Source organism: Panicum hallii, chromosome 2 (genome assembly GCF_002211085.1).
Source record: "Panicum hallii strain FIL2 chromosome 2, PHallii_v3.1, whole genome shotgun sequence".
Classification (NCBI taxonomy): domain Eukaryota; kingdom Viridiplantae; phylum Streptophyta; class Magnoliopsida; order Poales; family Poaceae; genus Panicum; species Panicum hallii.
In genome coordinates, this window is record NC_038043.1 from 9388507 (window position 1) to 9415537 (window position 27031).

The 27031-nt window shown below is 45.9% G+C and overlaps 2 protein-coding genes and 1 long non-coding RNA gene across 3 annotated transcripts; 1 reads left to right on the forward strand and 2 right to left on the reverse strand.

The window, feature by feature from the left end:
* Positions 1-6402: 6402 nt before the first annotated feature.
* Positions 6403-7346, reverse strand: LOC112879500 (L10-interacting MYB domain-containing protein-like). Its single transcript, XM_025943763.1, has 3 exons — positions 7126-7346; positions 7035-7044; positions 6403-6960 (listed from the first exon to the last, which is right to left on the reverse strand). Exons 1-3 carry the CDS (start codon positions 7344-7346, stop codon positions 6403-6405), a joined length of 789 nt encoding a protein of 262 aa, XP_025799548.1.
* Positions 7347-9653: 2307 nt separating this feature from the next.
* LOC112882122 lies at positions 9654-12647 on the reverse strand. The gene is made up of 2 exons (XR_003226612.1): positions 12125-12647; positions 9654-11015 (listed from the first exon to the last, which is right to left on the reverse strand). It is a non-coding gene; the product is annotated as an uncharacterized LOC112882122 (long non-coding RNA).
* An 11926-nt stretch (positions 12648-24573) lies between these two features.
* LOC112879510 (60S acidic ribosomal protein P2A) lies at positions 24574-26576 on the forward strand. The gene is made up of 4 exons (XM_025943776.1): positions 24574-24714; positions 25274-25362; positions 25749-25972; positions 26327-26576. Exons 2-4 carry the CDS (start codon positions 25275-25277, stop codon positions 26351-26353), a joined length of 339 nt encoding a protein of 112 aa, XP_025799561.1. The 5' UTR covers positions 24574-24714; position 25274; the 3' UTR covers positions 26354-26576.
* Positions 26577-27031: the final 455 nt, after the last annotated feature.

Consider the following 27031-nt stretch of genomic DNA (forward strand, 5'->3'; position numbering starts at 1 on the left):
TGCCCGCGGCAGGAAAAAATTTGTACTTGGTGAACCTTTGATATGGCCAGAGTTGCTACCATTCCTACCAACGAGAATGGCCGAGTTACACAAATGGTATGCCGTGCAATCTAAAGCTAATGAATTAGAGATGTTCCCAGCCCGGATTAAAGATGAGCATTTCTGGCGGGGGGCAGGTGAAGTATATATCGAGTTTGAAGCACTTTACGATTTATACCATCAAGATGCCCTTGACAAGTCCCCCGTGAGTGTATGGTGCATGTGAGTATTGTCTCTCATTTCATTATTTTTAGCCTTGTGTGTTGACTTATCCCCGTTTTTCTTGTGTCCCGTAGGTCAAAAATTCAAATTTGCCGAAAAAAGAACTTCCATAACGTCGGGTTCTTCGACCCCGATATTATACACGAGAAAATGGTAGAGCAAAACCCTGAAGAAATAGTCAATATTATATACAGGGGGTTGCGTAAGAGTAGCATGTGTCCCTTCATTCTCTTGCCATACAACCATCAGTGAGTCGTTCTTTGTTAGCCTCTTTTTTTCAATCCCTTCGTATTAATAATACTATTTAATAACTATTTTAATCAACATTAATTGGTTATGCGTATGTATATGCACATCTTTCATTGGATATTGCTTTGTATTCGGATTGACGAGCACAAGGTCTTGGTGTACGACTCGTTAAGGCAAGATAAATCAAAGTACCAAGATCTCATCGAGGTGGTAAATACTGCATGGCGTCGCTACCTCCGCAAACACATAGGCTTGCCCATAGGTGAAATCGAGCCTCTTTGTTGGGTGACTGATTTTCCGGTATGAATATACTCTCGCTACTAATATCATTCGCAATAAACATCAGAAAAATTCTATATCTTAACCCACATTTGTCCATAGTGTTGGAGACAGGGACAAGGAAACAACTTATGTCGATACTACGTATGCGAGTGGATCAACACTTTTGCAAGTGAAAAAGGGCAAATGACAGTGGAGGCATTCAATGTACGTGAGCACAATCACATCTGCTCAATATTTTAATTCATTATCTTTTATTCTCATATTTTTTTCGAAAAATGTGACAGCGTTGGCGGATGAAAGAAGAACTCATTGAAATGGCTCGGATTAGGGCAATTCAAGAAGCTATATGCGGATTTCTGCTCGATGAAGTCATAAATTCTAAGGGCGAATTTTATGGCGATGTCCGTACAAGCGTCGCCGAAAAAGATCCGACGACGGGGAACCTGATAAATTACTATAGTTGATGTTCTTAATAATTTGTAATATTTTAAGTACTTTTAAACTTCTAAGTATTCCATACATGATGAATATATATATATAATATTAGTGTAATATGTTGTCCTAATATTACTGTGCAATGCAAAAAGTACGATTATGTAGTCGCATACGGTAGAAATACGCATAGCCATACGTATAAAAATGAAAAACAAAAGATAAATAAGAAAAAAGATTTAGTGCCGGCCAGTAAAACTAGCCGGCACTAACTTTGCTGCCAGGAGACGGGCCGGGTCGGGGACGTTAGTGCCGGCTGGAATTACCGACCGGCACTAACACGCGCCATTTAGTGCCGGTCAATATAGCCGGCACTAACGACTGTCACGTTAGTGCCGGCCGTTTAGTGCCGGTCACAGGGACCGGCACTAAATCTCCCTGTGACCGGCACTGATGTGCCATTCTCCGGCAGTGGGCGGGTATGGTAAATTTTTTGGTGCAAAAGGAATTAGGATTTTGGTGCAAACATTTTCCTTCATAAAAAATGTGGGTCTACATTTCTTTCGTCAAACCTTCTGACCTGACAAGTGGGTTCTCGTGAGAGGTACGGTGGGTCTAATCTTGGTAGAAAATATTTTAATTGTTTCAACTTTTATAGTATAGATAGATTTTTAACGAGGCAGCCATTGCACCAGCTCAAACTTTAAAAATATATGTCTCGGTGTTATGCTGTTGCGTGTTTGAGCAAAAAATTTAAACTTAGTTGTTTATTCTGATACGATCAAGTGATCATTTTGCGTATAGTGCCGATGGGCAGTGGCAGAGGAGCAACATGGCAAGGTATGGCAACTGCCGTACCTTGTTTTCTCCATAACAGCCCACTAATCTTAATCCTTAAGCTATCTCTATTCATTTCTACTATGTTACTGTTGTAGATATGCATCAAGTGCTGATGCCTATGGACTCCGCCACACCTCAATTTAATACGTCCTCCGCCACGCCGGCACGGCACGACTAGTGCTGGATAGGGTCTTAGGGTCGTGCCGTGCGGCTCATTTGGCCAGCTATAGCTAGAGGAGACGAAGGACCCACCCGAATATTAACCGCAATTCAAATTAGTAGCCTATATGAAAATATATGAGGGTATTTTATAAATAATTAGATCGCAATTAATAATCACGGTCCAGATGGCGCCTCCTTCCCCGCCGGCGCCAGCGACGGTGAGCAACCATGTCCCCCCCTGCTCCGCGAGGTGGCGAAGGTCGGCGTGGGATTGCACGGCCGCCAGCCCGCCACCCAATCTCCGTTCGTCGCCTTCTCATCGGCGGCGGCCAATCCCACCTCTCGTGTTCGTTTCAAGCAGCAAGAACAATAGTTCATGGCTCGGAGCGCAATCTTCCTGCTCAACTTTTCTCAACAAAAACAAGCAACAAAAATCTCTTGGCATCACAAGAACAGCAAACATAGGAGCAATATCACTTCAATTTCAGGAGAACAGAACATATATCAGCTACTAGTATTGTGGCAAAATTCAAGAGCGCAAAGAGCACAATTAAAGATCGAATTTTTTAATCCTCCTCTGGATGTGGCCTCATCCGCCGCCGATGACTCCCAGCTCGTCGTCACTGCCAGGCACTCGCCCACGGAGCCGCGGCATCCGGCGGCGGCAGCGGGGTCGGCGGGGAGGAGCGTCAACGGCAGGTGGCTGCCGCCGTCAGAGAAGGCGGAGGCGGAAGCGGCGGCGACGAGCCGACGAGGGAGAGGAGGAAGAAGAAGAGCAGGGGGTTGCCAGCAGCCATGGCGGCGGCGGTGTTCGACGAAATGCAGCCGTCAGAGAAGGACAGCAGCAAAGCGTGTTTATGGAGTTTGCAGTTTGCTTGCTGCCACTGATCAGCCTGATGCCCTGATGCAATCACTCCTACATGGAACTGACAGTGGATGGTTCGTACTCGGTGAAGTCAGCTTACAGAATTCAACTGCAAGCAGTGGCGAAACTAGAGACAAAATTAAGAGAGTCCAGACAAACAAACATGTGGTTCAAGAATTTGATAATTTATCCCAATTTTTCATTATCCACGCAAGCATAAACTAGCTAGCCAACTATAGTAATAAATTACGCATTTGCAATACGCAAAAGCAGAAGCAGATAATTTGTAAAAGTGGTCAATATATCTTACTTATTCATTGAAATTTCACGGCACGATTCCTCACCGTATTGAAAGCATCGATAATCGAATCTGTCATGACCTTTATTGCAATCTCTCTCTCAATATAGAGTACCGAGCAATTTCTTAAAAATCCATCTTCCATTTTGTTTCGTAGCCTAGTCTTATGTGTGCTCTGTAGTTGCAGTTGAAACTGGTAAAGTAAGAACAAGATGAATCAACCTACACATGAAAAAAGAAATATTACTATTCGATGTTATAATTTTTTGGTTAATTAACTAAGTATCAATCATATAAAATAAAATAAGAGCATACCTGTGAATCAAATGATAATTATCTACTTTTTTAGTTTCTACAAGTCGACGACAAAGATACGCTACACTTGTCAAATTTTAAAACTTTGGATTGGTAGGTACATCAAGCTCATAATGACGTAGTTGACATCTCTCTTGTTCTAAAAATCAGCAGGATAGAACTTTGAAGCTAGAGAGCACACTTTATCAATGTTGAATGAACTGAATGAATCACTTGGATCCGCTTAGATGTACACAAAATGAGAAGTTCTGTTACTTGTTCACTGAATCTACTATTCAGCTCTTGTGCTTGCTGATCTATTGCAATAATGAAGATATCAAATCTATAGTGATTCTCAACTGTAGACTCATTAGGTGCCCGAGATCTAATGAAATCTGCATATAAATCTTTCATATCTGGACAAACAATCCCTTGTTTCAAAAAAAAAGATGTCACATCACTAGTAAGCTTGCTCCAACCTTGGTCTCTTAACTCCTGAATCAATCTTTTTTGTGGTGGCTACATCATCCATAGCATTCACAATATCCTGTGACTGTTGTAACTTTTTGCAAAGCATGTACATGATTCCTATAAGTTCTTTCATAACATGCAAAATAAATATAAAATCAAATATCATCATGAATGTAACAGCATCAGAAGCCGTCCCTCTAACTGAAGCCTTAGTCCCTGGACATGGATTAAGAAAATAGGACTTGCTTACATTGGTTTGAGTTGGAGGAACGTGCTTAGCAGCATCAGCGGCTGACGTGATATCTGCGACTCGCTTGCCCTCGCCGTCGTCATTTCCCTCTATCGGTAGCCGCGGCTGCCTGCTTGCCGTCGTTGGTGCCTGGCGCGGCGTCGGCAGTCTGTCACGGCGCCGCGTCGGGGCAGCACGAGGCGGAAAAAGCATATGGAAACTATTGACGCAAAAATCGAACGTTGACCTTCACGTCGAACCACACTATGGGCGTGTTTGGCAGGGCTCTGCTTCGTCCCGGAGCTGCTCTGCTCCAGAACTCCAGGGTGGAGCAACTCTGCTCTGGAGTTTTTGTGGTGTTTGGCAAGATTGGTGTTCACGGCTCCAGAAAAGAGGTTTTTGAGTGTGGAAAGACATTCTTACCCCTGTTTGTTGAGCATGGTGAAGCATATGTAATTGTTTTTGCCGTTAATTCATCAAAGGAAATTGAAATATTCGCCCACGATACTGAGAAATGAGTCATTGTACTGATCACAATTACTAAAATATTACAAGGCCATTGTCTTCATCTAACCTTCTAACTAAACATTAGATTCTAATTCCAAGCTAGAGAAAGAGATGTCGCTATTCTATCGCGAAATCCATCCATGGTAAGAAAGCTTGCTTCAGTTGTTGAATCATCAGAGGCATGTGGTGACACTGCATACTTGTTGTACCTATCAGGGATCGTAGGCACGAAGTTAGGATCTCGATCAAAGTTAGCAAAATCCACATCACCACTTGAGTGCTCACGAATGAAATTGTGGAGGACCATAGTGGCAGCAACAATCTTTTTTTGTGTGTGCATGGTATATTTAGGCATCTTGTACAATATTTGCCATTTCATCTTCCATAGTCCAAATGTCCGCTCAATAATGTTACGAACAGACGAGTGCACCCGATTGAACTTCTCCTTTGGACTATTAGGTTCCATACCTCTATGCCACTCGGGCAAATGATATCTTTCACCTTTGTATGGAGCCAAGTATCCCGGGCGGTTAGGATAGCCCGCATCTACAACATAGTACTTCCCTTCTGGAGGATGTGGGAAGTGATCTTCATCTACCTCAAATGCATGGTACAATACACTTGTGTCATGGTAAGACCCCGGTTGACCAGCAGCCACATAGGTGAAACGCATATCAAAATCACAAACAGCAAGCACATTTTGAGTTGGAATGCCCGTCTTTCCAATGTACCTAACTTGTTCATCAGGTGAAACAGAGACACGAATATGAGTGCCATCAAGTGCACCAATGCAATCCTTGAAGTGTGGATACGCTCTTTTATCATTCCGAATCCTCTTGTGGATGGTGGGAAAATTAGGATTGGTTGGTCTCAAGTACTGTTCAGCCATCGCCACCAGACAATCTAGCACCTCATGGAATTTTCTACTAATAGTTTCTCCTGAGTGTTTGAACTTGTTTTGGCACCTCCAATTGGACTCACAACCGGAACAAATGAATAGGAAAATTGCAAGTATCTCATAAGTATTCATATGTTTGGATGGTTGTAGCCCGTACCTCTCAACCAATACATCATGAAGATCAATGAATATTTCTGTGTTCATCCGAAGCATTTTGTGACACTCTCCTGGTGTATTCAGGGTCTCTTGTAACCATCCAATTCCAGTTTGAATTGATACTCTTGGTGGAGCCTTATGCAAATACAAATCACAATAGATCTCAGCAAGCTTAGCACCTTTGGTGATAATGTCAAGAAACTGGTCACCATCATCACTAGAACTGTCACTCTCACTTTCTGACATCTGAAAATATAAGAAATTATTAAGTGACACAAGCTGAATTAATGGATAAGGGAACACATAGACAACAATCTCGAAAAAGATCATGATACATGATACAGGATACATGTTCAACAATCTGAAAAAAACATGAAACATGTTTAACAATCTGAAAAAAAACACATGACACAAGTCAAACCATGAAACAGGGAAAAAACATAGGAGCCCCACAATCTCTACTTTCCATACTTGCCCATATACTTCCTAGTAAGCCAGCTGAACCTAAACTCATTAGAAGGAAACGTCATGAACATTTCTCTCTGTTCCTTTTTCACAAATAATTCAGATGCAATGAAATATTCATTGCTCTCATAATCGGCACCACAAGCAAGAACGTGTCCCATCACTTCATCAATAGAATATTTTCCTTCTTTCTTGGAAGCATAAGAGCTAGCTGAAGTAGCCATGGATGTCACTGCCTCTTGAATGAGTAATGCAGTCCCTGTTTTCGGCTTCTTGCCTTTTTCTTGGATAAACCTTGGTGCTCTTTTGCCATTTTCATTGACAGGAGATGGATCCTCTTGTGTGCCCCCTTCATTGGTGCTATTTTGCCCAATATCAGCTGCATCCTCTGCTGTGTCTTCTTCATTGGTGCCATTTTGTCCTTCCTCAGCACTCGCTATATGCGGTGACCAATGATCTGTACCAATACTAATGATGCTACCAAAACACACTTGTAGGTCCTCTTCATTTTGGAGTCCTTGTTTCCTGAATTTTCCACAGCCTGGAATGTCCTGAAAGATGCAAAAACCACATAAATACAACCTGAAATGAACACAAAGATGCAACATGTAAGCAACAGCTCAACACTTACCGCTCTAGCTTTCTTCCACCATTCGTCGTCCATAACGATGGTGCCCTTTGTAGGACACCAACCTGTTCCTGTTTGCCTCAACAACAATTTTTTCCATGCCTTGAAATCTTCTTTCAGCTTGTCCCATTTGTTTTTAATTTGCAGCTTGCTCACCTCAATACCGAGTCTATCTTTCATCCCTTTCTCAACTTCAGCATACCCAACCGAATTCAAATACGTGTTGGGACGATTCCCTCTACGAACTTGTTCAGCAAACAATTTGCAAAGTTCCCGAGTGTTCACAGCATTCCAATCAATTTCAACCATCTAAAACAACTTAGAAATCAATTCAGAGAAAGCTAAGGATGCATATATGCTGTGTGCACTTGCATTGCTTGCTAAAGATCATTATGTGTGTAGTACCCTAAAGATCATTTTGTGTGGACTTGCATTGCTTAGGCAGCACTTTATAATATTCACCACCAATCAACTTAGAATGTTTGTGCAGTGAAGGACAAGAGCACTCACTCATCCACTAGTGACTAGGCATAGGAGTAGGCATGCACACCCCCAGCAACATTTCATTCAGGCAGCTGGTAGAGAGATAAAAGTTGCAGGATCCAAAGCTTTGGGTTTAGTGGGCAATTATGAGAATCTTTGGGATGACATCTTGTACTCTTCTATGACCATACTAGCAACATATTTTAAACTGAACTGATTTCCTCCCTTCAAAAAAAGACCTGGGTTTTATTGGTTGCTAGCACCACTACTTTATGCTGCCACATGCCATTTTGACCCTTGAGGGCCTGCACATTGCAATCCTGCTGCTAACGTAACATAGGTTCCATGCATCAGAAAATACTAGTGGTAGTATAGTTGTTGGCTTCATAAGATCTATACTACATGTTGCAGATAAAATAATATGACTTGTTCAAATGCACACTGCTTAGTTACAAAATGCATGAAAGGAGCACATCAAAACAGAGTAATGCCTACTGCTAACGTAACCAATGCATGTTATTAGTGTCATAATTCCAGATTTTTAGGCTAATAAACACTTTTCATTCAAAGAATGAAGGATTCCCATTCGTTCTACCAGGAAAAACAAAGGGAATGCATGTGACAAAATACACAAATCATGCCAAGCTATATATATAAGCAAAAGTTTGCTCTTGCAATCTGAAATAACACAAGGGTACCACAGAATACGTTTGCAATTGCGCTAACCTTGCCGGCGGAGGGAGATACGGCGGGGGGAGACGCGGCGGGGGGCGATGCAGCGGGGGCAGATGCGGCGGGGGGACACGCAGCGGGGGGGGATGCGGCGGGCGGGGGCAGATGCGGCGGGGGGCGATGCGGCGGGGGGAGACGCGGCGGGGGCGGATGCGGCGGCGGGCGGAGGCGCCGGGGGCTGATGCGGCGGGGGGCGGGGAGATGCGGCCGGGGGGGGGGAGATGCGGCGGGGGGCGATGCGGCGGGGGGAGACGCGGCGGGGGCGGATGCGGCGGCGGGCGGAGGCGCCGGGGGCCGATGCGGCGGGGGGCGGGGAGATGCGGCCGGCGGGGGGGGGAGATGCGGGGGGGGGGGACGCGGCGGGGGCCCGGAGGAGGGGCGGCGGCGGGTGGCCTCCCGGGCGGCGGCGGTAGGGCAGAAGGGGCGCAGGAGAGCTGTGGGGAGCGGGAGAGACGGGAGAGACGAGTTCGGGAGAGAAGAAAAGAACCAGAAACGAAACGTTTTCTTTGTAACGAGTGGCAATGGCGGGTAAATTCACTGGAACTCCACGACGACGTTCGTAATAGGAGAATTTGGAGCTGGAAACCTGGTGCTCCGTTGCTCCGATCCAAAATACACTACCGGCTCCGGGAGCATTTTGCTCCGAAGTTGAGATGTTTGGCTGGCTCTGGTCTGCTCCCCTTTGGAGTTGAACTCTAGAGTCATGCCAAACACGCCCTATAACCTGAGAGATCTGCTTTGCTTTTAGTGCAAGTCATAACACTTGAGGTTTGTGACGTGCCAGTCAATTTAACCTACAGTTGATAAGAAATAAAGAACGGTAAAATTCTGAAATGTATCAGCTGGATTTCCGAATCGTTGTTTCTGGCACTATCAACTATGAGTTCGAGGCAGAGCAAATGACTATCGGCTAGATTTAGCCGATTCGAGACTAAGCACGTGTTAATTTCTTGACAGCACTTACCGAACTTGACAGCACTTACCGAACAACACCTAGATTCAGATCAGATCGGCTATGCACGACAGTGATAAATATTGATAAAGTATGATAAACAGCCGATAAGAACCAGAATCTAAGCCGGATAAATTGGTGATAAAAGCTAAACTAACAAGAATAAGTAAATAACCTTGCAAGAAAAGCAAATATCGATAACTGGTGAATAAACTAGATCTAGATAAAAGCGATACACCGTAAATCTAAGATGTAATATATTCGATAAATTGTGAATAAAATAGATAGAGGAACAAGCGATGCACCGTCAACCTGGGGCCTATCTACATTATTCAACCCGGAACTTTCAGACAAGCCGAAGATCGAAGTCAATGCAGCCCTACTGCCGGCCGGAAGAACTCGTTGAGAAGGTTTGGCGAAGTCGGCGATAGATAAAAGTAGATGCAAGATAAAGTAAAGATTTTGTTTAATTGATGAGAGATATTACAATGGCTAGGGGTACATAATTAGTAGAAAACGTTCCCAACTTGCCTAATACTAAATATCTAAACAAAAGGAATTATTAAGATAGATGAACTCTAATTTTCCTTCCTTCTTCGTAGAGTCACGTTCCGTGAAAGTTCCTTGCCTATGCCAGCTTTCAACTCCATTGTCTCCACCTTCCAAAAGACCATGCAGAGCGCAATATTATTCCACCCATGTGTGCATATATAAAGAACAATCAGCCGCACTAATCAATAATAATTGCATGTATCTTCCGTGATCCCTTTCGCATGCACGTAGCACTGGCCTTTTCTTGAGGCTTGCCCCTTTCTTCTTATTTAATTAACCCGGCCACCATCTTTCTTTTTAGTTACCTTGCATGCGGCCTACCGTCCGTTTTCAATGCACGTACGCATGCAAATAATCTTCATGACACATGCAGCGCTTATCTCCATGTATCTGTAATAACTCCGTACGCCATACCTGCAGGCCTCCGGTCATCATAATACGAACAAGATCATCGGCTTGGTCCTTTTTGTTTCCTGTGACTGAGTCACAGGTGCATGCTAGTAGCCGATCATCACTTCTTACATCGGATTTGCTGGCCAAAATCCGATGTCAACAGAAACGAAACGTTAGGTAGCTAGGGGCTGGCAGCCGATTACGTAGCTGGACTATTGAGCCTTCTTGCTCCTATCTCGGCCTGCCCACATGCTCCTCCCCAGTTCCGTCAGTGACTGCAAGGTACCTATGGTACTTTTGATGGAAGATCCCTATGGTGTGCGCATGCCGAGGGTAAGCATAAACTTTTCATTTGGCTACTCCTACAATCAAAGATCTGAACTGCAGACAAATTGCTCGCGAGGAAATGGACTGAGATCCAACGTGCCGTTTGTGTGATCAGGAGATTCTAAACTGCAGTTTTGCAAGAGAGGTGTGGTTCTTGGTGTCTAATTGGGTTGGTCTGGGTTTCCAACATCCATTGCAACACGATCTTCAGGTCTGGTGGTCAAGAACACTAACCCCGTTCACTTTCAAGCAACAAAAATCGGTGCCGGCGGTTCTTACGGTTACAGCTTGGAACATCTGGGTTGACAGAAACAGAAGGATTTTTCAGCATAAGGAGCTCACACCTGTCCTGGTTTTCAGCCTTATCAAAGAGAAGATCCTTATGCGAGTTGTGGCCTGTGGTAGCCTGGTAGGCCTGAGCTTTGTTAGTTAGATGTTTAGTTTTCTTCTGTCTGAGTCGGTTTGGTTTTATGTAATATCATCCTTGTAAGCTACGCACTCTTCTTCCTTCTTAAATGATCATGCAGAGCTCCTGCATTCTATTAAAAAACAAAAAGAGAATAATATATCATTATTCATCTCAAATTGTCAAATTGGAAAAAGAACGTGCTGTGAACTTGTTGTCACCGGCCCACACTAGTACATAATCGCTTAGCAGCCCCAGTTCCCAACCCTCTTTAGCCCCGATTAGACCCGGATTATTAGGTCCAGTTCCTACACCCGGGACTAAAGGTCCGTGGAAAGGTAAAAAATTTACTCCGTGCCTAGAACTGGAACCTGAGAACCGTTGCCTCATGCACACAGCACATGTGACTTTGAACGGGATGCCTTACTTTTAAACTAACCTGTGAAGGACCCTTCAGTCCGGGTTGGAGCCACCAACCGGGACTAAAGACCCTTTTGGTCCGGATTGGAGCCACCAACCGGAACTAAATATTTTAGCTTTTAGTCCTGATTTAGTCCCGGTTGATCCCGGTTGGTATTACCATCCGGGACTAAATATTTTAGCTTTTTAGTCCCGGTTTAGTTATAGTTGGAATCACCAATGGGAACTAAAGGGTGACTTTTAATCCTGGTTGGTGGATCTAACCGGAAGTAAAGCTTCCCGCCGTCCCCTAGCTGTTGGATCTGGGATTAAAGCTGATTAGTTCCGGATTCAAAACTGGCCCGAACGAGAAGGACGAAAGATGTTTCTGTATGCAGTATATAGTACTGCAAGTAGACGACCCGCCCTAGAGCACTGAACGTGTCTCCAGCCCAAGCAGCGGAGGAAAGAGGAAGGCCCGGCCCAATGCTCGTGTCTTCAGCCCGGGGTGGACCCAGTAGGTTTTGCGGGTCCGCGCGTGTTTAAGATGAGGGTGCGCTCCTGCGTGAGCTACTCATGTATCAACTCGCAGCATTTCCTCTGAACTAATCTGTTCTCCGCGATTCCAACCCTCCTCCGATTCCTCTTCTCTTCCCCAATTCTCCCAAACCTCTGCTTACACCCTAACAGGACGATGACGGAAGCTCCATGGCAACGACGGGGGCAGCCACTCAATGCGATCGACGCGGCCGGGCGGATCCCCAAATCCGACCAGATCGAGCACGGTACGGTAACAGTGAAGAGTAACTACTACTACTTTGTAAATACTACACACGGACGCACCTCCCCTTTTGATTATCCGCGGCAGAATCCTGGTGGCTCGCCGTCGCCGTCGTAGGCCTCCGTCCATCCCAGCCGTCGGCGGCAGCGAGGAGGGCCCGGCGGGGGCGACCTGAGAACACATGCATGCCCTACCGGCGAGGCGGCGACCACGGCCCGGTAATCCTCGCATGTGTTCGCAGCTCGCCCCTGCAGGAGCTCCCTTGCGTTTCCTTATTCTTTTCCCAAGCTCCATCGTCGGAGCTCAGGCCGTCAGGCGATCCAAGGGCGGCACGGGGGAGAGTAATGGCGGGCGGACAGCACGCTATCGATCTCGATGGCTGGCGATCGTACTGGCAGAGATTATCGGGCGCGCCTCTTGTACTTCCTCGCGCGCGCGCTCGTGGCTGGCTTCCTGCAGCTGAAGCGCAGTACGTACTGCAGCCGTTGGGCAGTGGGGAGCGAGTACAGCTTGTACTGCAGACTTGCCTCCGGTGGGACCCATCCCCTCGAGCTCCGGCAGTACATGTACAGCAGCATGTACTGGTAGTGCTGTCGCTGGCCCAGGAAATCCGGTGCCATCTTCTTCCGTCAGCGATTGCAACGATTTGTCATAAGCAAATTCATGATCATTATTATCAAAATGAAAAAGATGAGGAAGTTCACGATCAGTCGAGATATTGAACTCGAGGCACAACTGAATCTGAAACTTCTCTAGGCGCTACAAGCTCTTTTCACTCTTTCTTTTGGCAAACATGGATATTGGTGCAAATCTTGTGTCATGATTTTGCACGCTGGAATATGTGGGATGAATATCTTTAAATCGACCTAGTGAAATGTACTGCGATCCCTTTATTTTTAATATGCCGTTACAAATTATTTATTGGTGTTTTGGTTTTATAGGTATATATTTGTTATGCGCTTAGATCTAGCTGTATCTTGATATACAACTATGTAAAAAAAAAGCTAAAATGACTTATAGTTTAGAACGAAGAGAGTAATGAAAGACGTAGGAGGTCATCCCGTGCGCACACGCACATGACCACACTATCTCTATGAACATGTTCAAGAGGACGGGCTGGCTAATTTGAGAACGATGAATGAAGTCACCGTCGTTATTAAGAGACACTTGCATATAGCATATATACCGCTAAAAAGATAATTACCCAAACAAAGTGCAGATGCCTGTGCTGAGTTGAAGACTTTAGCCTAGGTGGTGGACATGTGCCTATTCCATTACATTAGGGTAATTGATCAATTACTCTGTTAATCCTACATCTCATAAGCAAGTGAATAGGAATCTAATAATTCTAGTTTCATGTAATAGAATTATATATTAGTAGAGTAAGTAGTTATTTAGGAACTATCCATAAATGAAACAATCCCCGTATTTTTAATTAGAGGGGGTACTAATGAAAAGTGAGCTTACTTTTTACCTCATGAAAAGGAATAATTTGGTTTTCTATTTTTTTTGTTAATACTAAATTTCTTCTATTTTTATTTTTTTTCTTTCTCCACTTTTTGGTGATACAATTTTTTTTATTTCCATTTTAGTTTTATTTGTAACTGTTTTATTTATTCTCCCTTTTTCATTCCTTTCTTTTCTCTTTCTTTTTTTTCGGTTTTCTTTTCTTTTGTATACTACCCGTTTTATTCTATTTTGGTTTTCTATTCTTATATTCATTTATTTAGTTTTTATTTAGTTTTCATAATATTTTGTATATTAGTTTTTTGCTAATTTTCGTTATTTTTTTCTTTTTTTCGTGTGTAAGGATAATTTGTTCGTCTTGTGGACACATCTGTTCTCCATGTAAAAATAATTTCTTATTTATTTTGAATACTAATTTGTTTGTGATAATAAATTATTCATTTGATTTTTAGACTAAATTGTTCTGTGATGTGAACTCGTTTGTTCGTGATATTTAGTTTTCAAATATTCGCAATGTGCAACATTTTTGTTCGTCTTGTTTAATCATTTTTTCGTATAAAGCAAACATTTGTTCCAGTTGTTAAAGTGCGCGAGAAAAGAGTCCATGCGTTGGACTGTTGTGCTAAAGGTGATGTGAACCTACCGGAGTTTGTTCTGATCTTTCAGTAAGAGGAGATGGATAACTCGATTGGTGGATGAAGACGACGTTCACGGTCCGACTACAGTCTTCCAAGGACACTACACCTTAGCAACCGACACCACCTACAACGGCTGCAGTGATCTTGTGGAGCGTAATACCCGGCCACTAGGGCACTCGTCCTGCAACCAATCGAAAAACTACAAAAACAACTAGAACAAGAAACTCAATTGCAAATATAGAGATAATAACCAATCTGAAATCACAAAGGTAGGATTCTGAGTCGAGTATAACGAATGGTCTAGCCGACACACGCGTCTACAACCAAGTAGCAATGGCTAAACTTTTAACAAAATAAAATCCAATCTGTTTATGGCGGCTATGGAGGTATATGAGAGGGTAGGGGACGACCAGGATGTGGTGGAGGTCGTCCCTCAACCCTAGGATGCGCCCCTATTGGGCCCCATTTGATACAAGATCCATCGGGCCAAAATCAGGTGACGCAGCGCTATGGACAGAAAAGGTCTCTATAGTAAATCGGTGATTGCCGCCGCCTCGGAACAGATATAGATATGAGTCGGATCCATATGAGATTAGACTTGATAAGATTTCCATCAAGTACTTAACACCCAAAAAGGAGTCCGGATGAAGTCGTGGCGGCCATCAGAAGTTGACGCTTTCTTGCAGTCCGAATCCAGCCCTTCCAAAATGTGTTAGATTCAGTCTCTTTCTTTCTTTGGGCTAGAGTGTCATGGTGGCCTGGTGGAGGACGTTGGAAAAATATTGAATTGGTCCCCAATCAACTTCTTTCATCCTCCATATCTTCTATTTGTGTTTAATACTCTTTTTGACCCATGTATGTATTTCTAAAAATGACACTGAACACACATCATAGCGCAACATCAATTCATCAAATGTATTAAATACAATTATGATAAAGAATGGTTTCAACTTTGAATCAAAAGTTTCTAATGTGGTTGTATCTAGGCAGGTGATGTACTCATCAGACAGTCCATTAAATATAATAGTTAGTGGAGGAATCTTCATGTGATTGTTAACAGCCATTATACGCCGTTTTGGCCTCCAACCATTGCAAATAATTATGGAGTTTGAAGTAGTGTAGATATAATATTTTATTTAAACTAATGAGTTCTATAAGTTTTGTTGTCTATTTGAATTCAGAAACTCACTCTACAAATTTGGTCTGATTTAGGAGAAATCTCAGGCCGGCCGGCCTCCCACCATGGCGAATGAGGCCCAATCTTCCCTTGCATGCAGAGAAACATACCCCCAAGCGATCCTGACCAGCAAAATTTTTAAATACGGTCGAAAGGCTTATACCTTGGATCCATAGGCCCACATGCAGTGACCATGCACAACTTCAGGCTCCAAACCGCCATCTAGAAAAAATCCCAAACGTCAATTCAATCAGGCGGTGGAACGAACGACTGAGGTGAGCTAGAGCTAGGCTGACCGGCCTAGTCAATGCTGGCCGGCCTTGTACCGGAGGAAACGCGCCATCAGGGAGTGATCAGAGACGTCCAGGGAAAGGCGATGACAAATGGCAACAATCCCAGTCCAGCTGGCCTCCCATCTGCACGCCAAGTGCCCTCCTTCGGCTGACCGTTACCTTAACCGCCCATGCACCATCCTCAAAGCCTATAAATACATGCCTCCTCCTTCATTTCAAGACACGGAGAATTGAAGCAAGTCCAAGATGAAGCGTAGCGCTGCCCACATATCCTAAGAAAATAGGGAGAGAGGTGAGGTGAGAGTCCAGAGAGGAGCCGGAGTATCGGCCCCTCTCCAACTTTGTACCTCCAAGGATGAAGCTTCGGTTTGAGTAATTTCCTCATCTTTCATCGGTAATATTGCTTTCTCTCCTTTACGTTATTAGTACTTTCTCTTTAGTTGCAGGATCCCTTGACGGTGTAAGTAGCAAGTTCTACGTATTTGCGTGTGCTCTTTACCTTAGTGTTAAGTAGGAGTAAGTGACTCGACAGTTTAGGCGTGGTGCTTAGACTTGGTTAGTTATATTGGGTTGTGTTCTACTCCACGGAACAGTGTGGTAGGTGGCACGTGGTGATAGCTCTGCCCGTCTTTCGTAGTCCTCCACGTTCGGGTAGTAGCAGGTTGCCGTTGGACTCTCCTCTCACCCTTTGCTGAAGTCATTCCTGTTCCAACCACCGAAGTAGCTAGAGTCCAGTATTCTTGATAGGAGAAGACGATGTTAGAACACCTCTACTTATCTTATCTGGACCTCTTCACTCCCGTCATATCCCCTGGATAAACAAGAGTTTCGACTAGTATAATTATCGTTCCTCACGAATTCGATACTCTAGAATATCAGCATTCATACATTTGCGGATATAACAGCACCCGCTCGGACTGGGGGGTTGGGATGGCCGGTTTGAACATGGTTAGCGTCGGGCGCTCTGCCGGACTGAAAAGGAATTACCGCGGCCTAGGATTAACCGAGAGCCCGCGTGGGAGCGGTTAGTAGGCTAATCATCGCCTGGTTTTCAGTTTCCTCACCGTGGGATCGTTATCACGAGGGCATCAATGGGATGGGAGTAACAGTAAGTCAGTAACTAAACCGCTCAATCATGGCCTGGCTATCTAAACCGCTCAGTATATTTACATGCTTTCCACCTGACTAATCGATTTTTAACCTCAGACTAGGTGCGTGGCCGTATGTTGCTACAGAAAAAAATATTAAATTTGTCAGCGTTATATAATCTACTCAGCGAGCCCTAAGCATTAGACTCAATAAGCACTAAGCATTAAATTTGAAATGTATTAGAGCAGTTGGATCCTAATTATGTAACAGAAATCTTTTGAACTCCTAGGTTATGGTAAGGACAAAACAATACCTCAGGCTAAGAACGGACTGGGTGTTGAAAGAAATATCTGATTTTTGGTGCTAATGAGGAGCTTGTAGAACTTTTGTTCATTTTTTAAAGCCACCCTGCAATCTACAAGAAACAATCAATTTAACGGGTTGAACGATGTAACAGGATAAAAAGAGACGGTTTTCCTGTCAACCAACATTATTTTCTGATATCTGAAGAGTTTATAAACCACAATAAAACTCATGAAGAGTGTGAATAATCATTTAAGCAAATGATGACTGTATTTTAGTATCATGGAGTGACAATAGCAAGTGCAACGACCTGAACAATTGTAAGAATTTAAAAGTGTTTGAATGTTTCGCATTGCAATGAACTGCATTAAGTATCCATAAAACAAATGCATATAAGTTACAATGAAGCAAGTATCCTGAACTGCATTAATCTTTCCAGCTTGCAATGCTGAAGCAAGTCCTGATAGACAAAGGATTCCCAGCAGTCAAAGTACAATCATCAGGATGTCATAAAAAGGATTCACCATATTTCAATCAATATGCAATGATCTGGATGATAAATGTATTCTGGAGCCATGTATAACGAAAGATGCATCGATGATACAGATACCCCATTTGACAATTGACATGGATGCATACACAAGAGAACAGCCCAAACAACAAACTCATAACATCAGCTACATAAAAGAAAATAGAGTGGAGAGTCAAGAAGCTCTAAGCTACTATACACTATACAACAAGAGCAATTAAGCACTTTCTTAAGTTTCTGCAGTGCAAAGAACACCTTGCAGTCTCAAGCACCTGGAAATAAGGAGAAAAGTCGATATTATGCACCTGGTCGTTTTTTTTTTGTTTCTGGGTACATCCACATGAACTTACTAATTGGAATCACCAACATGGTGGACAGATTGACGATGCAACACTTCTGACTCAGAACGATTCAGGTGAGGTCCACTAGCACCTTGAAGTGCTCCTGTACTCTACCTGAAAAAAACACACCAGAAAAGTGCACGGAAAATTTAGAAATAAAAAATAGATGGACAGATGATACAAGGATCTCTATATTCATGCAATATTTGGGGTTGCTTAAAATTTTATGTAAGGAGCTAGAAAGAAACGAGACAAGTTGCCAAATGAATAGGTGTGGGTCGTGGATCCGAACCTGACCCAATCGATATGCTGATTTTTTTTACGGCCCAGCACGGGAGGTTGTTCACTTGTTCTCCAGCTTTTCCTTAAAAGAGACTAGTGCTAATGGTGCTATAACAATACCATGAGGTGGATTATGGCTCTAGATTAAAAAGATTTTTAACAAGTACTACTTACTTTTTTTTCAACAAGAGAATTTCATTAATTTCAAGGAACGTTACATCAAGATGATATAACTGAATCTAGAATGGATCGCCACCTCTACCATAAAGGCACATGGCCTTACAAAAGGAAAAACAGGCACTCCAGTGACTAGCAAGGATGCTACCATGTAAATGTAATCAGATTTAGATTTTTAATTAGAAGCTGCCTGGTGGTTGTGGAGGCACCAGCTGCTGATGATCACAGTTGATAATTCTCGTGTTGATTGGACAAACGTACACCTGATATGGTCGTACGTGTCAGCGGGCACAAGTCGATTGAGAGATGCATCGGAATAGTTGTCCGAGGTCAAGCTTTGAAGACAAGTCCATCTCTCGGAGACGCTTCTGTAGGTAATTAATAAATATCACTCGAGTGATTATTGTTTTGCTTTATCAATCGACGCTCCTAGCGTTCAGATATTCGATGAAAAATTTTCCATCGGATGCTTCGTTGCAATATTGAAATTTACTAAGACTCTATTTGGATACCGATATTGGAGGCTTTGGCATTGAATTGGATCCAGTACCAAATTAGCCTATGCATTAAAATTGATTCGATACCAAAATGATTGTAGATGAAATTCAACAAGAACAACCAATCAAGCAACCATGGACAGAACCACTAGAGACACGCGCGGAGGGGGCTGCAGCAGTAGCGCGGCTGCCTAATGCAGTGGCTGCCTGACGCAGTGTTGAGGCCCGTGCGCTCCCTGACAGGGGGCGGTGCTCGACTGGCGGACCGGGAGCGGCCTGCTCGACTGGGAGCGGCGCGAGGCCCGACCGGGAGCAACGCTCCCCTGGAGCGATGCGGTGGCTTCGGGGCGTGGGGGAGCATAGTGGATGGGAGCGGCGTGGGGGGCCGAGGGGCGCGCGGAGGAGGGAGCGGCATGGGGGGGCCGAGGGGCGCGTGGCGGGGCGAGCGGCGTGGGGAGCAGCGCGGCGGCGGAGGAAGCGGTGCGGTGGCTGAGGCGCGCAGGGAAGAAAGAAGGGCACGATGGCGGAGCAAGGCCGCGGCGCAAGGGGCATATTTTGGCGGAGGGGCAGGGCGGTGTGGACATGGTGGCAGAGGGGCGGCGTAGGGGTGCGATACGCCAACAGAGGGGCACAACGGCGCACACACGCTGGTGGAGGGGTGGGGCATGCCGACCGGGGGAGGGGTGAGCAGCAAAGAAGACGAAGGTGGAGAGAGCGATTCAGTTGAATACGGAGGGGGAAGGGTCTGAATCGTGGAAGGCAGTGCGGTAGTGTGCCTAATACCGTTTGGTATTGAGGGAGGTTTTCAATGCCAATTCTTAAAGCATCCAAACAGCAGGTATTAGGTGCATCCAATACCAATTCCAAATTCTAGACTTCAATATCGGCATCCAAATGCTACCTAATGTAACATCAAACATCACCTCTTGCAACATATGAAATCATACGTAAAATTGACTATGACATCTGATTCTAAGATATAAAATTCCCACCGCAACATGTACATCATGTCTCGTGCAACATCTGCTCAAAATGGTAACATGCAGAAATAATGTTTGCAACATTGACGCTTACCTTTGGGACATCCAAAATTATATGTTGCAACATTAGAAATCACAAATTGAAAACATCGAATAAAAACCGATCACCCGTTGTGACAGCATAAATCATCTCTTGCAACATCAAAAAAGAATCTTTGCAACATCTCAGCTCGGTGCCCTACGGCTACAACACGGGGCGTGGCCAGCTCGCGCATGGCACGGTGCGCAGGGGCGGCGGAACGGCAGGGGCTGCCTAGGGATGCGGCGAGGCTCACTAGGGGGATCGCGGGTGTGGGGAGACTCGGCGACAAGGATGTTCCACGGACGATGATGGCGGTGGGCGAAGCTCATCGTCGGGGAGGGCCTGCAAGGCGGCGAAATGGAGGGTTGAGGGCTCAAATCGGTCAAGGAAGACGCAGGGAAGCCGTAGCCGCGAGGAATTGAAGAGTGGCTCACCGGAGGTGGCGGATTTGGCGGTGCCCCGCGAGGCCCCCTCCTACGCCGGCGACGGTCGCGGAGAGCAAGGTGTCATCGAGCCGCTCGAGCGCCGGGAACGCGCGGAGCAGGAGCGGGAGCGGCTCCCGGCGGAGGACCTGTAGCGCGCGGTGGTGAGCGGCCTCGGCGCGTTTGAAGGCGCGGTTAACGAGGCAGCACGCCTTGCGGTCCCGCGGCTCACGCAGGTGGTCAAGCACATGGCCCAGCAGGTCTAGCGGCAGCACTCCGATGCCGACGCCGTCGGCCCTGACGGTGCAGTCTAGCTTCTCTCCCTCCCGGCGCATCCCGGCCGGCCGGACGCGCACGCGGTGGCGATCCGCCCGCTGCTCCTCGCATCGTCGAGGAGGGCTGCAGGAACCGCATGGCGGGGCGATCAATTTAGGTGGGATGAAGAGGAAGGAGAAGATGACGATGGGCGGGTGGTCGTCGGGGGGTGGTAGGTATGGTTCGGCGGGTTGGCGCGATAGGGCAAGGGCGCGGTGCCGCAGCATGGTAGGAGCAGGATCCCGTGGGCGCGGATGGTGGCGGCGGCACGATCCTAATTGATCCGGCTCGGGGACTGAGGAAGGTGGGTAAGGACGATGGTGGAGCTCACAGGTGAGGGAAGAGAGAGGTGGAGGTGGAGGAGAGGAGAGAGATGTTGGCGTGCATCCATAGCAGGGGATATCTAATCATAGCACGTGCGACTAGGCATTCTCCAGCGGACATATATAATATATAATGATACAGCAGCTAGTCGTAGGTGCCGTGAATAGACATCTCGTACTCCCACGAGTGTCTAGCGTTACTTTTTTTTTCACGCGGCGCCGTCCGTTGATTCTGTTTCTCCGCCGATTTTTTCAGCCCGGTCCGATCCATCAGATATTCACGTGGGCAGTGGGCGTCGCAGTGCTTATGGGCTATGGAAGCATGGAAAATTATTGTGGCGCTTGCAAGCCTGCTGGTTCGCCCTGGCACTACTGCCTGCCCCAGGTGGCCGCACGCACTGCTGGGCTGTGCTGCCCATACACATCCATGAAATTCCAATAACTGCAGCCTGCAGGCAACTGCTCACAGATCAGTAAGAAGTGTTTTGATCCGGAGGTTAATTTTTAGTTTGGATTATATTGGATATTTAATTAATAAATATGAGTTTAGACATTTGATGGGACTAAAATTTAGTTCTGAGAAACCAAACAGGATCTAAAAAGCCTTGGCAACATTCAAGAGCATCTCCGTGCCTGTACTCTTGTTTTCACTTGGGCACACAGTTGAGGCCCGGTTTGGATGCCTACAACTAAATTTTAACCCCCTTGCATCGGACGTTTAGACATCAATTAAAAGTATTAAATATTGACTAATTATAGAATCAATTGTATAAATGGAGACTAATTCGCGAGATGTATCAATTAAGCCTAATTAGTTCATAATTTGACAATGTTATGCTACAGTAAACGTGTGCTAATGATTGACTGATTAGATTTAATAAATTCGTCTCGTGAATTAGTCTCCGTTTATACAATTTTAGCTCATATTTAGTCATTTGGTATCCAAACATCCAATATGATCCAAACTAAACTGTATCCAAACACCCCCTAAATGTCATGTGCAGCAGGCTCTGCAATCTGTTTAATGGAGCGACTTATGCCTCATTTCAGTATCTTGTCTTTGATCCTTGAATAAAATTATCCATTATTTTGAATTTATATTGACTTTTGTTTTATACTTTTGTTCTACGTGGTGTCATTTCTTCGGATCAAATCATATGTGAAGAATTTGTATTGTTTTTTTAAATCAAGGTACACTTTAATTTTTGGTTTTTTAATAACTACTCAATTGTTTTTGTTTGGTTGTCGTCGATTCATGCATTTTGCTTCCACAGTTGTTTATCATGTTTTGTCTATTGGATTGGATCTTGTTGGGTAATTTTCTATGGGCCTGGGCTCCCTGCGTATTTGTCATCGCCCTCGAGAGAACAGCCTTAGGCTATCTCCAGCGATATCCTCCAAATCCTATCCTCTATATCCATCCTCCATATCAACTTCATTCTCTATACCAAACTTAACTCCAACAATATCCTCTATTTCCATCCTCTATACCCCACAATATTAATTTTCTATCATTTCTTCCCACATCCGTTTCCCCTCCCCGCGCGGCCCCTGCTCCCCTCCCCGCGCCGCCCCTGCCCCGCGCCGCCCCGTTTCCCCTCCCCGCGCGGCCCCTGCTCCCCTCCCCGCGCCGCCCCTGCCCGGCGGCCGCCCCGCCGGCCGGCCTGCCGCGCCCCGCAACGCCCCTCCCGCGGCCCGCCGGCCGCCGCCCCTGCCACGCCCCGTAGCGGCGCCGCCGCCCTTCCCGCGCCCCGCCTCGCGCCCCGCAGCGCCGCCCGCCGCCCCTGCCTGGCCGCTGCCCCGCCTCCCGCGCCTCCGCCCTTGCTCCGCCCGCCCCCCCCCCCCCGCCCCGCCCGCCGCCCCTGCTCCGCCCGCCCCTCCGCCGCCCGCGCGCCTCGCCCGCCGCTCCTCCGCCGCCCTCCGCCCGTGCGCCTCGCCCGCCCCTCCGCCCGCCGCTCCGCCGCACGCCTCGCCCGCCCCTCCGCCGCCCTCCGCCTGCGCGCCTCCGCCCGCCGCCCTTCTCCCGCGCGCCTCGCCCGCCGCCCTCCTCCCGCGCGCCTCCGCCCCTGCTCCGCCTGCGCCCCTCCGCCCCTGCTCCGCCCGCGCCTCGCCCGCCGCTCCGCCGCGCGCCTCGCCCGCCCCTCCGCCGCCCCTGCTCTGCCCGCGCCCCTCCGCCCCTGCTCCGCCGCGCCTCGCCCGCCGCTCCCCCGCGCGCCTCCGCCCGCCCCTGCTCCGCCCCCTCCCCCCCCCCGCCCGCGCGCCCCTCCCGCACCCGCGCCCCGCGCCCCACCTCCCGCCTCCCGCAGCATCTCCCGCGCGACCGGGATGGAGGACGCCGGTCGTGCCCGCCTCTGTGCGGGACGCAGAGCAGCTCCTCCATTTTACCGGACGGCATAGAGATCATCGGTGGAGCGGTAGAGGAGCTACAGTGTCCTCTATAATAGAGAACATAACGGTTTGAAGCATACCGCTGGAGATAGCCTTAGAGTAACTCCTACAACAGATCCTTTAAATAGCATCCTATCTCAAATTTAAATAGTTAAATAAGAAAAATACAGTCCATCGGACCCTCTATTATGCTCTCCATTTTGGAGAGGCCTTCGAATTCTTACCTCCACCCTATAGAAGATCTCTGGAGAATAGAAATTGCTATTACTGGAGTTAAAATAAATTTAGATGCGAGACGACCTTCATTTAATATTTGGAAGATCTGATTTAGGAGGTTATTATGGAGTTGCTCTTAGCATGTTGGCCGTAACAAGCACTACAGTGCTGTGCATCATGTCCAACTAGGCAACCACAACTCCATCAGTAGGTTCTGTATTTGTTCTTTTGTATTGACAGCTGTTTTTCTGTTTGACGGTGATTTGTTTTCAACCGAACTTTAGTCTCTACATGTATGTATAAAATCGACTGGATTTTGTTTGCTGCTCACTCGGATTTTCTTCCCAACGTTACTACGGCTAGGTTTAATTACTACAGGGTTTGTTATAAGCTCCATCGCATCAAATATTTAAATGCTAATTAGGAGTATTAAATATAGATTAATAACAAAATAAATTCCATAACTCCTAGATTTTTTTAGATGAATCTATCATTAAGCCTAATTAGTCTATGATTAGCCATACGATGCTACAGTAAACATGTGCTAATTATGAATTAAGTAGGCTTTATAGATTTGTCTCGTGAATAAGTATGCAGTTAGTTTTACAATTAGTTTATGTTTAGTCTTTCTAACTGGTATCGAAATATTTGATATTACAAGATTTATTTTAAGCATCTGAAATCCAAATAACACCTACGTGGCATGAACTTATAGGCTGAAAAATTTGATTGATACACAAACAAAAATTACTTAGTGTTGTCTAGTCACTGAGCGGCGGGACGATCGAAGCTCAGCTGCATGCATAGGGCTCATTTTAGGCCTGCCCAACTACACCCAGTGTGGCCCAATCACGCGCTAGTAGTGGGTTTTCTGCATCATGGGCCCATATCCAATCTTCATCCAGAGGGGCCGCCACGCGCACAGCAGGGGAGAGGCCCATGATTTAGAAGGAGCCCATCGCGAACCGTCGGTTGCCAGATCAAATCGACGGTGCAGATCGTGGCTCATTTGGGGCATGTGCTGTATAAATCGGCAGCACCGCTCACGCCCCGCCGCCGCCGCGCAGAAACCCTAGCCTCCGCCGTTCATCTCCTCCCTCCTCGGGCTCGCTCTCCCTCCCGCATCGATCCAGGTAAACGAGCCGATCCTCCTCCGCTACATCTCTTCCCGCCTCGTAGCTTCTGAACGGTAGTAGAATGGTCCGGCTGCTACTTCTAGGGAAGGACTGTAGTTCTCGTTGCTGCCTTGATGGGCCAGGTGCCAAGCGCGTAGTTTGCTGATGCCGCTGCGTCGTGTATTAGATGTTCCGGTGAAAATCACCGGTCATGCTATTTCTGTGCGCTGTGTTCTGAAGTTGGGGATGGATATATTCGCCTGGACCATTTTGTACGTGTGCCTAGGCGAGGTAACCTTGGTTAATATTTGTTCTGGATCTTCAGAGTAAGCGTTGACTAGTGTTTTGCAGCAGGCATACTAGTTTAGGTGTTTCAGTTAGTGTATTAAGGACTGGCCTTCGTCTTGCGTTTTGATATTTTTCTTGTGCTGCATTTGTGCTTGTGTTTTTTTATTAAGCTGTCTGACAGATTCATGGCTCTGTTGATCTGATTCTGCTTCTGTTATCACTTCATTTGCTCAAACTAAATGACTAAAAATTGGGACCTAACTGTCATGACTGTTTATGGTTTGAGCAGGATGAAGTTTGTTGCTGCCTATCTGCTTGCTGTCCTCGCTGGCAACCCCAGCCCCTCCGCGGAGGATTTGTCGGCCATTCTGGAGTCAGGTAATCTGACTTATTGACTGCCATTTCAAGGAGTGAAACTGATCCAGTGGATCTTTTAGCTAGCTATGCTTGGTTTTATGGAAAAAAATGCCTCCTTGGATTTATAAAAAATTCTGTCCAATAGGTTTGTTAAAATTTTTGCTAGCCTTTATAATAAAGTTTTCAGTTTTGCCAATCGAGTAGCCTGGCCTGCTCTCAATGTTGGAATTGTGTTCAATGGATTTTTGATACCTTCCAGTTAACAAGTTTAAGCAAAGTATGTATGATTTTGAATTGCTGATGATCCTGTCTTATCTGGTTTAGTGTTTTAGATGTGCTTGTTGCATATAATTCATATATGCAGCAGAAGCATCTAACCCTATCATTTCTACTTGTATCTGTTGCAGTTGGCTGTGAAATTGACAATGAAAAGATGGAGCTCCTGCTGTCCCAACTGAGTGGCAAGGACATTACCGAGCTCATTGCTGCAGGCAGGGAGAAGTTTGCTTCCGTCCCATGCGGCGGTGGTGGTGTGGCTGTCGCGGCAGCTGCCCCAGCTGCTGGTGGAGCTGCTCCTGCAGCTGAGGCGAAGAAGGAAGAGAAGGTGGAGGAGAAGGAAGAAAGTGATGATGTAAGATCACTGCTGCTACTCCTTTGATTCCCAGTTGTTTTGTAGCATTTTCTATGAAGATCCTGTGGTACTCTGTTTTTGAATTATATTAAATAGGCTAACTTCAATCATTTTCTTACTCGCCGAGCGCTAATTCTAAATGGTTTTGAACCCAACATACGGTCATCCGGATTCCGACCAAGGAATCATTGCTTGCTTTAGTAATAAAAGTAGAGAGAGGCTAAGTACAATTTTCAATGATCATATGCCAAGACACTTGAATTTCATGTTGCTATGCCATTCATTTTTATCCTCTCGGTATTTTATATTAATCCAAAATCCAAAGGCTTAATCATTTTGAATATGCATTCGCAGGACATGGGCTTCAGCCTCTTCGACTAGGCTTCTGCAGTCATCAGAGTTGTGTCTTTTGGTCAGGAAAACCAAGAGTCATGATGTTTGGACTTTAACCTTGTTTTATTTTGCAAATCACCGGAAAGACTGTTGCTGCCTTGATATGGTAGTAATTCAGCTGTAGGTTGCTATTGGTTGGGGTTTACTGGTGAACCAGAGTTTTTCCTATCCTATATATCTGATGAATTGGTTGCCCCAAAAGTTTCTTTGCTGTTTGCTATTTATTATTTTGGTCCTATATATGCCATATGTGTGGAAGCCTTCGTACTTGAGTTGAGTAATTGTTGGCTGTCTGAAGCAGCAATGCGTTCTTTTGTTATGATGTGTGATACCTAGTATGTTTAACAAGATCAGATGATTGTCGCCTCCATGTTGCGTGCTCGCATCCCATTTCTCTTACGGTTGTATCGGATGTGGATGTAACATTATTGGTTACGATGCAGGTTAAGGCCAATTAGGCTGACGCTGCACGGTTCTAAAGATTAAGCTCTAGAGTTTAACCTTATTTAACCTGAACTGCTTCTGCGCCCAGCAACGAAATTTGCCATGGCACACAAATTTGGTCCTAAAGCTGTGCATCATAAGATGACTCTTCACGTGCTCAGCATCTCGCTGTTCCGGGTGCGCGATCGGTCTACGCACGCAGCCGTGAAGCGGAGCGTCGGC

What these genes read in the sequence shown, in the direction of transcription:
- LOC112879500 (XM_025943763.1), bottom strand. Translation starts at nt 7,346, where the DNA reads ATGGTTGAAATTGATTGGAATGCTGTGAACACTCGGGAACTTTGCAAA.
- LOC112879510 (XM_025943776.1), top strand. Translation starts at nt 25,275, where the DNA reads ATGAAGTTTGTTGCTGCCTATCTGCTTGCTGTCCTCGCTGGCAACCCC. An exon ending in GTCGGCCATTCTGGAGTCAG is followed by an intron (nt 25,363 to 25,748) that starts GTAATCTGACTT and finishes TATCTGTTGCAG; the next exon opens with TTGGCTGTGAAATTGACAAT. An exon ending in AGAAGGAAGAAAGTGATGAT is followed by an intron (nt 25,973 to 26,326) that starts GTAAGATCACTG and finishes ATGCATTCGCAG; the next exon opens with GACATGGGCTTCAGCCTCTT.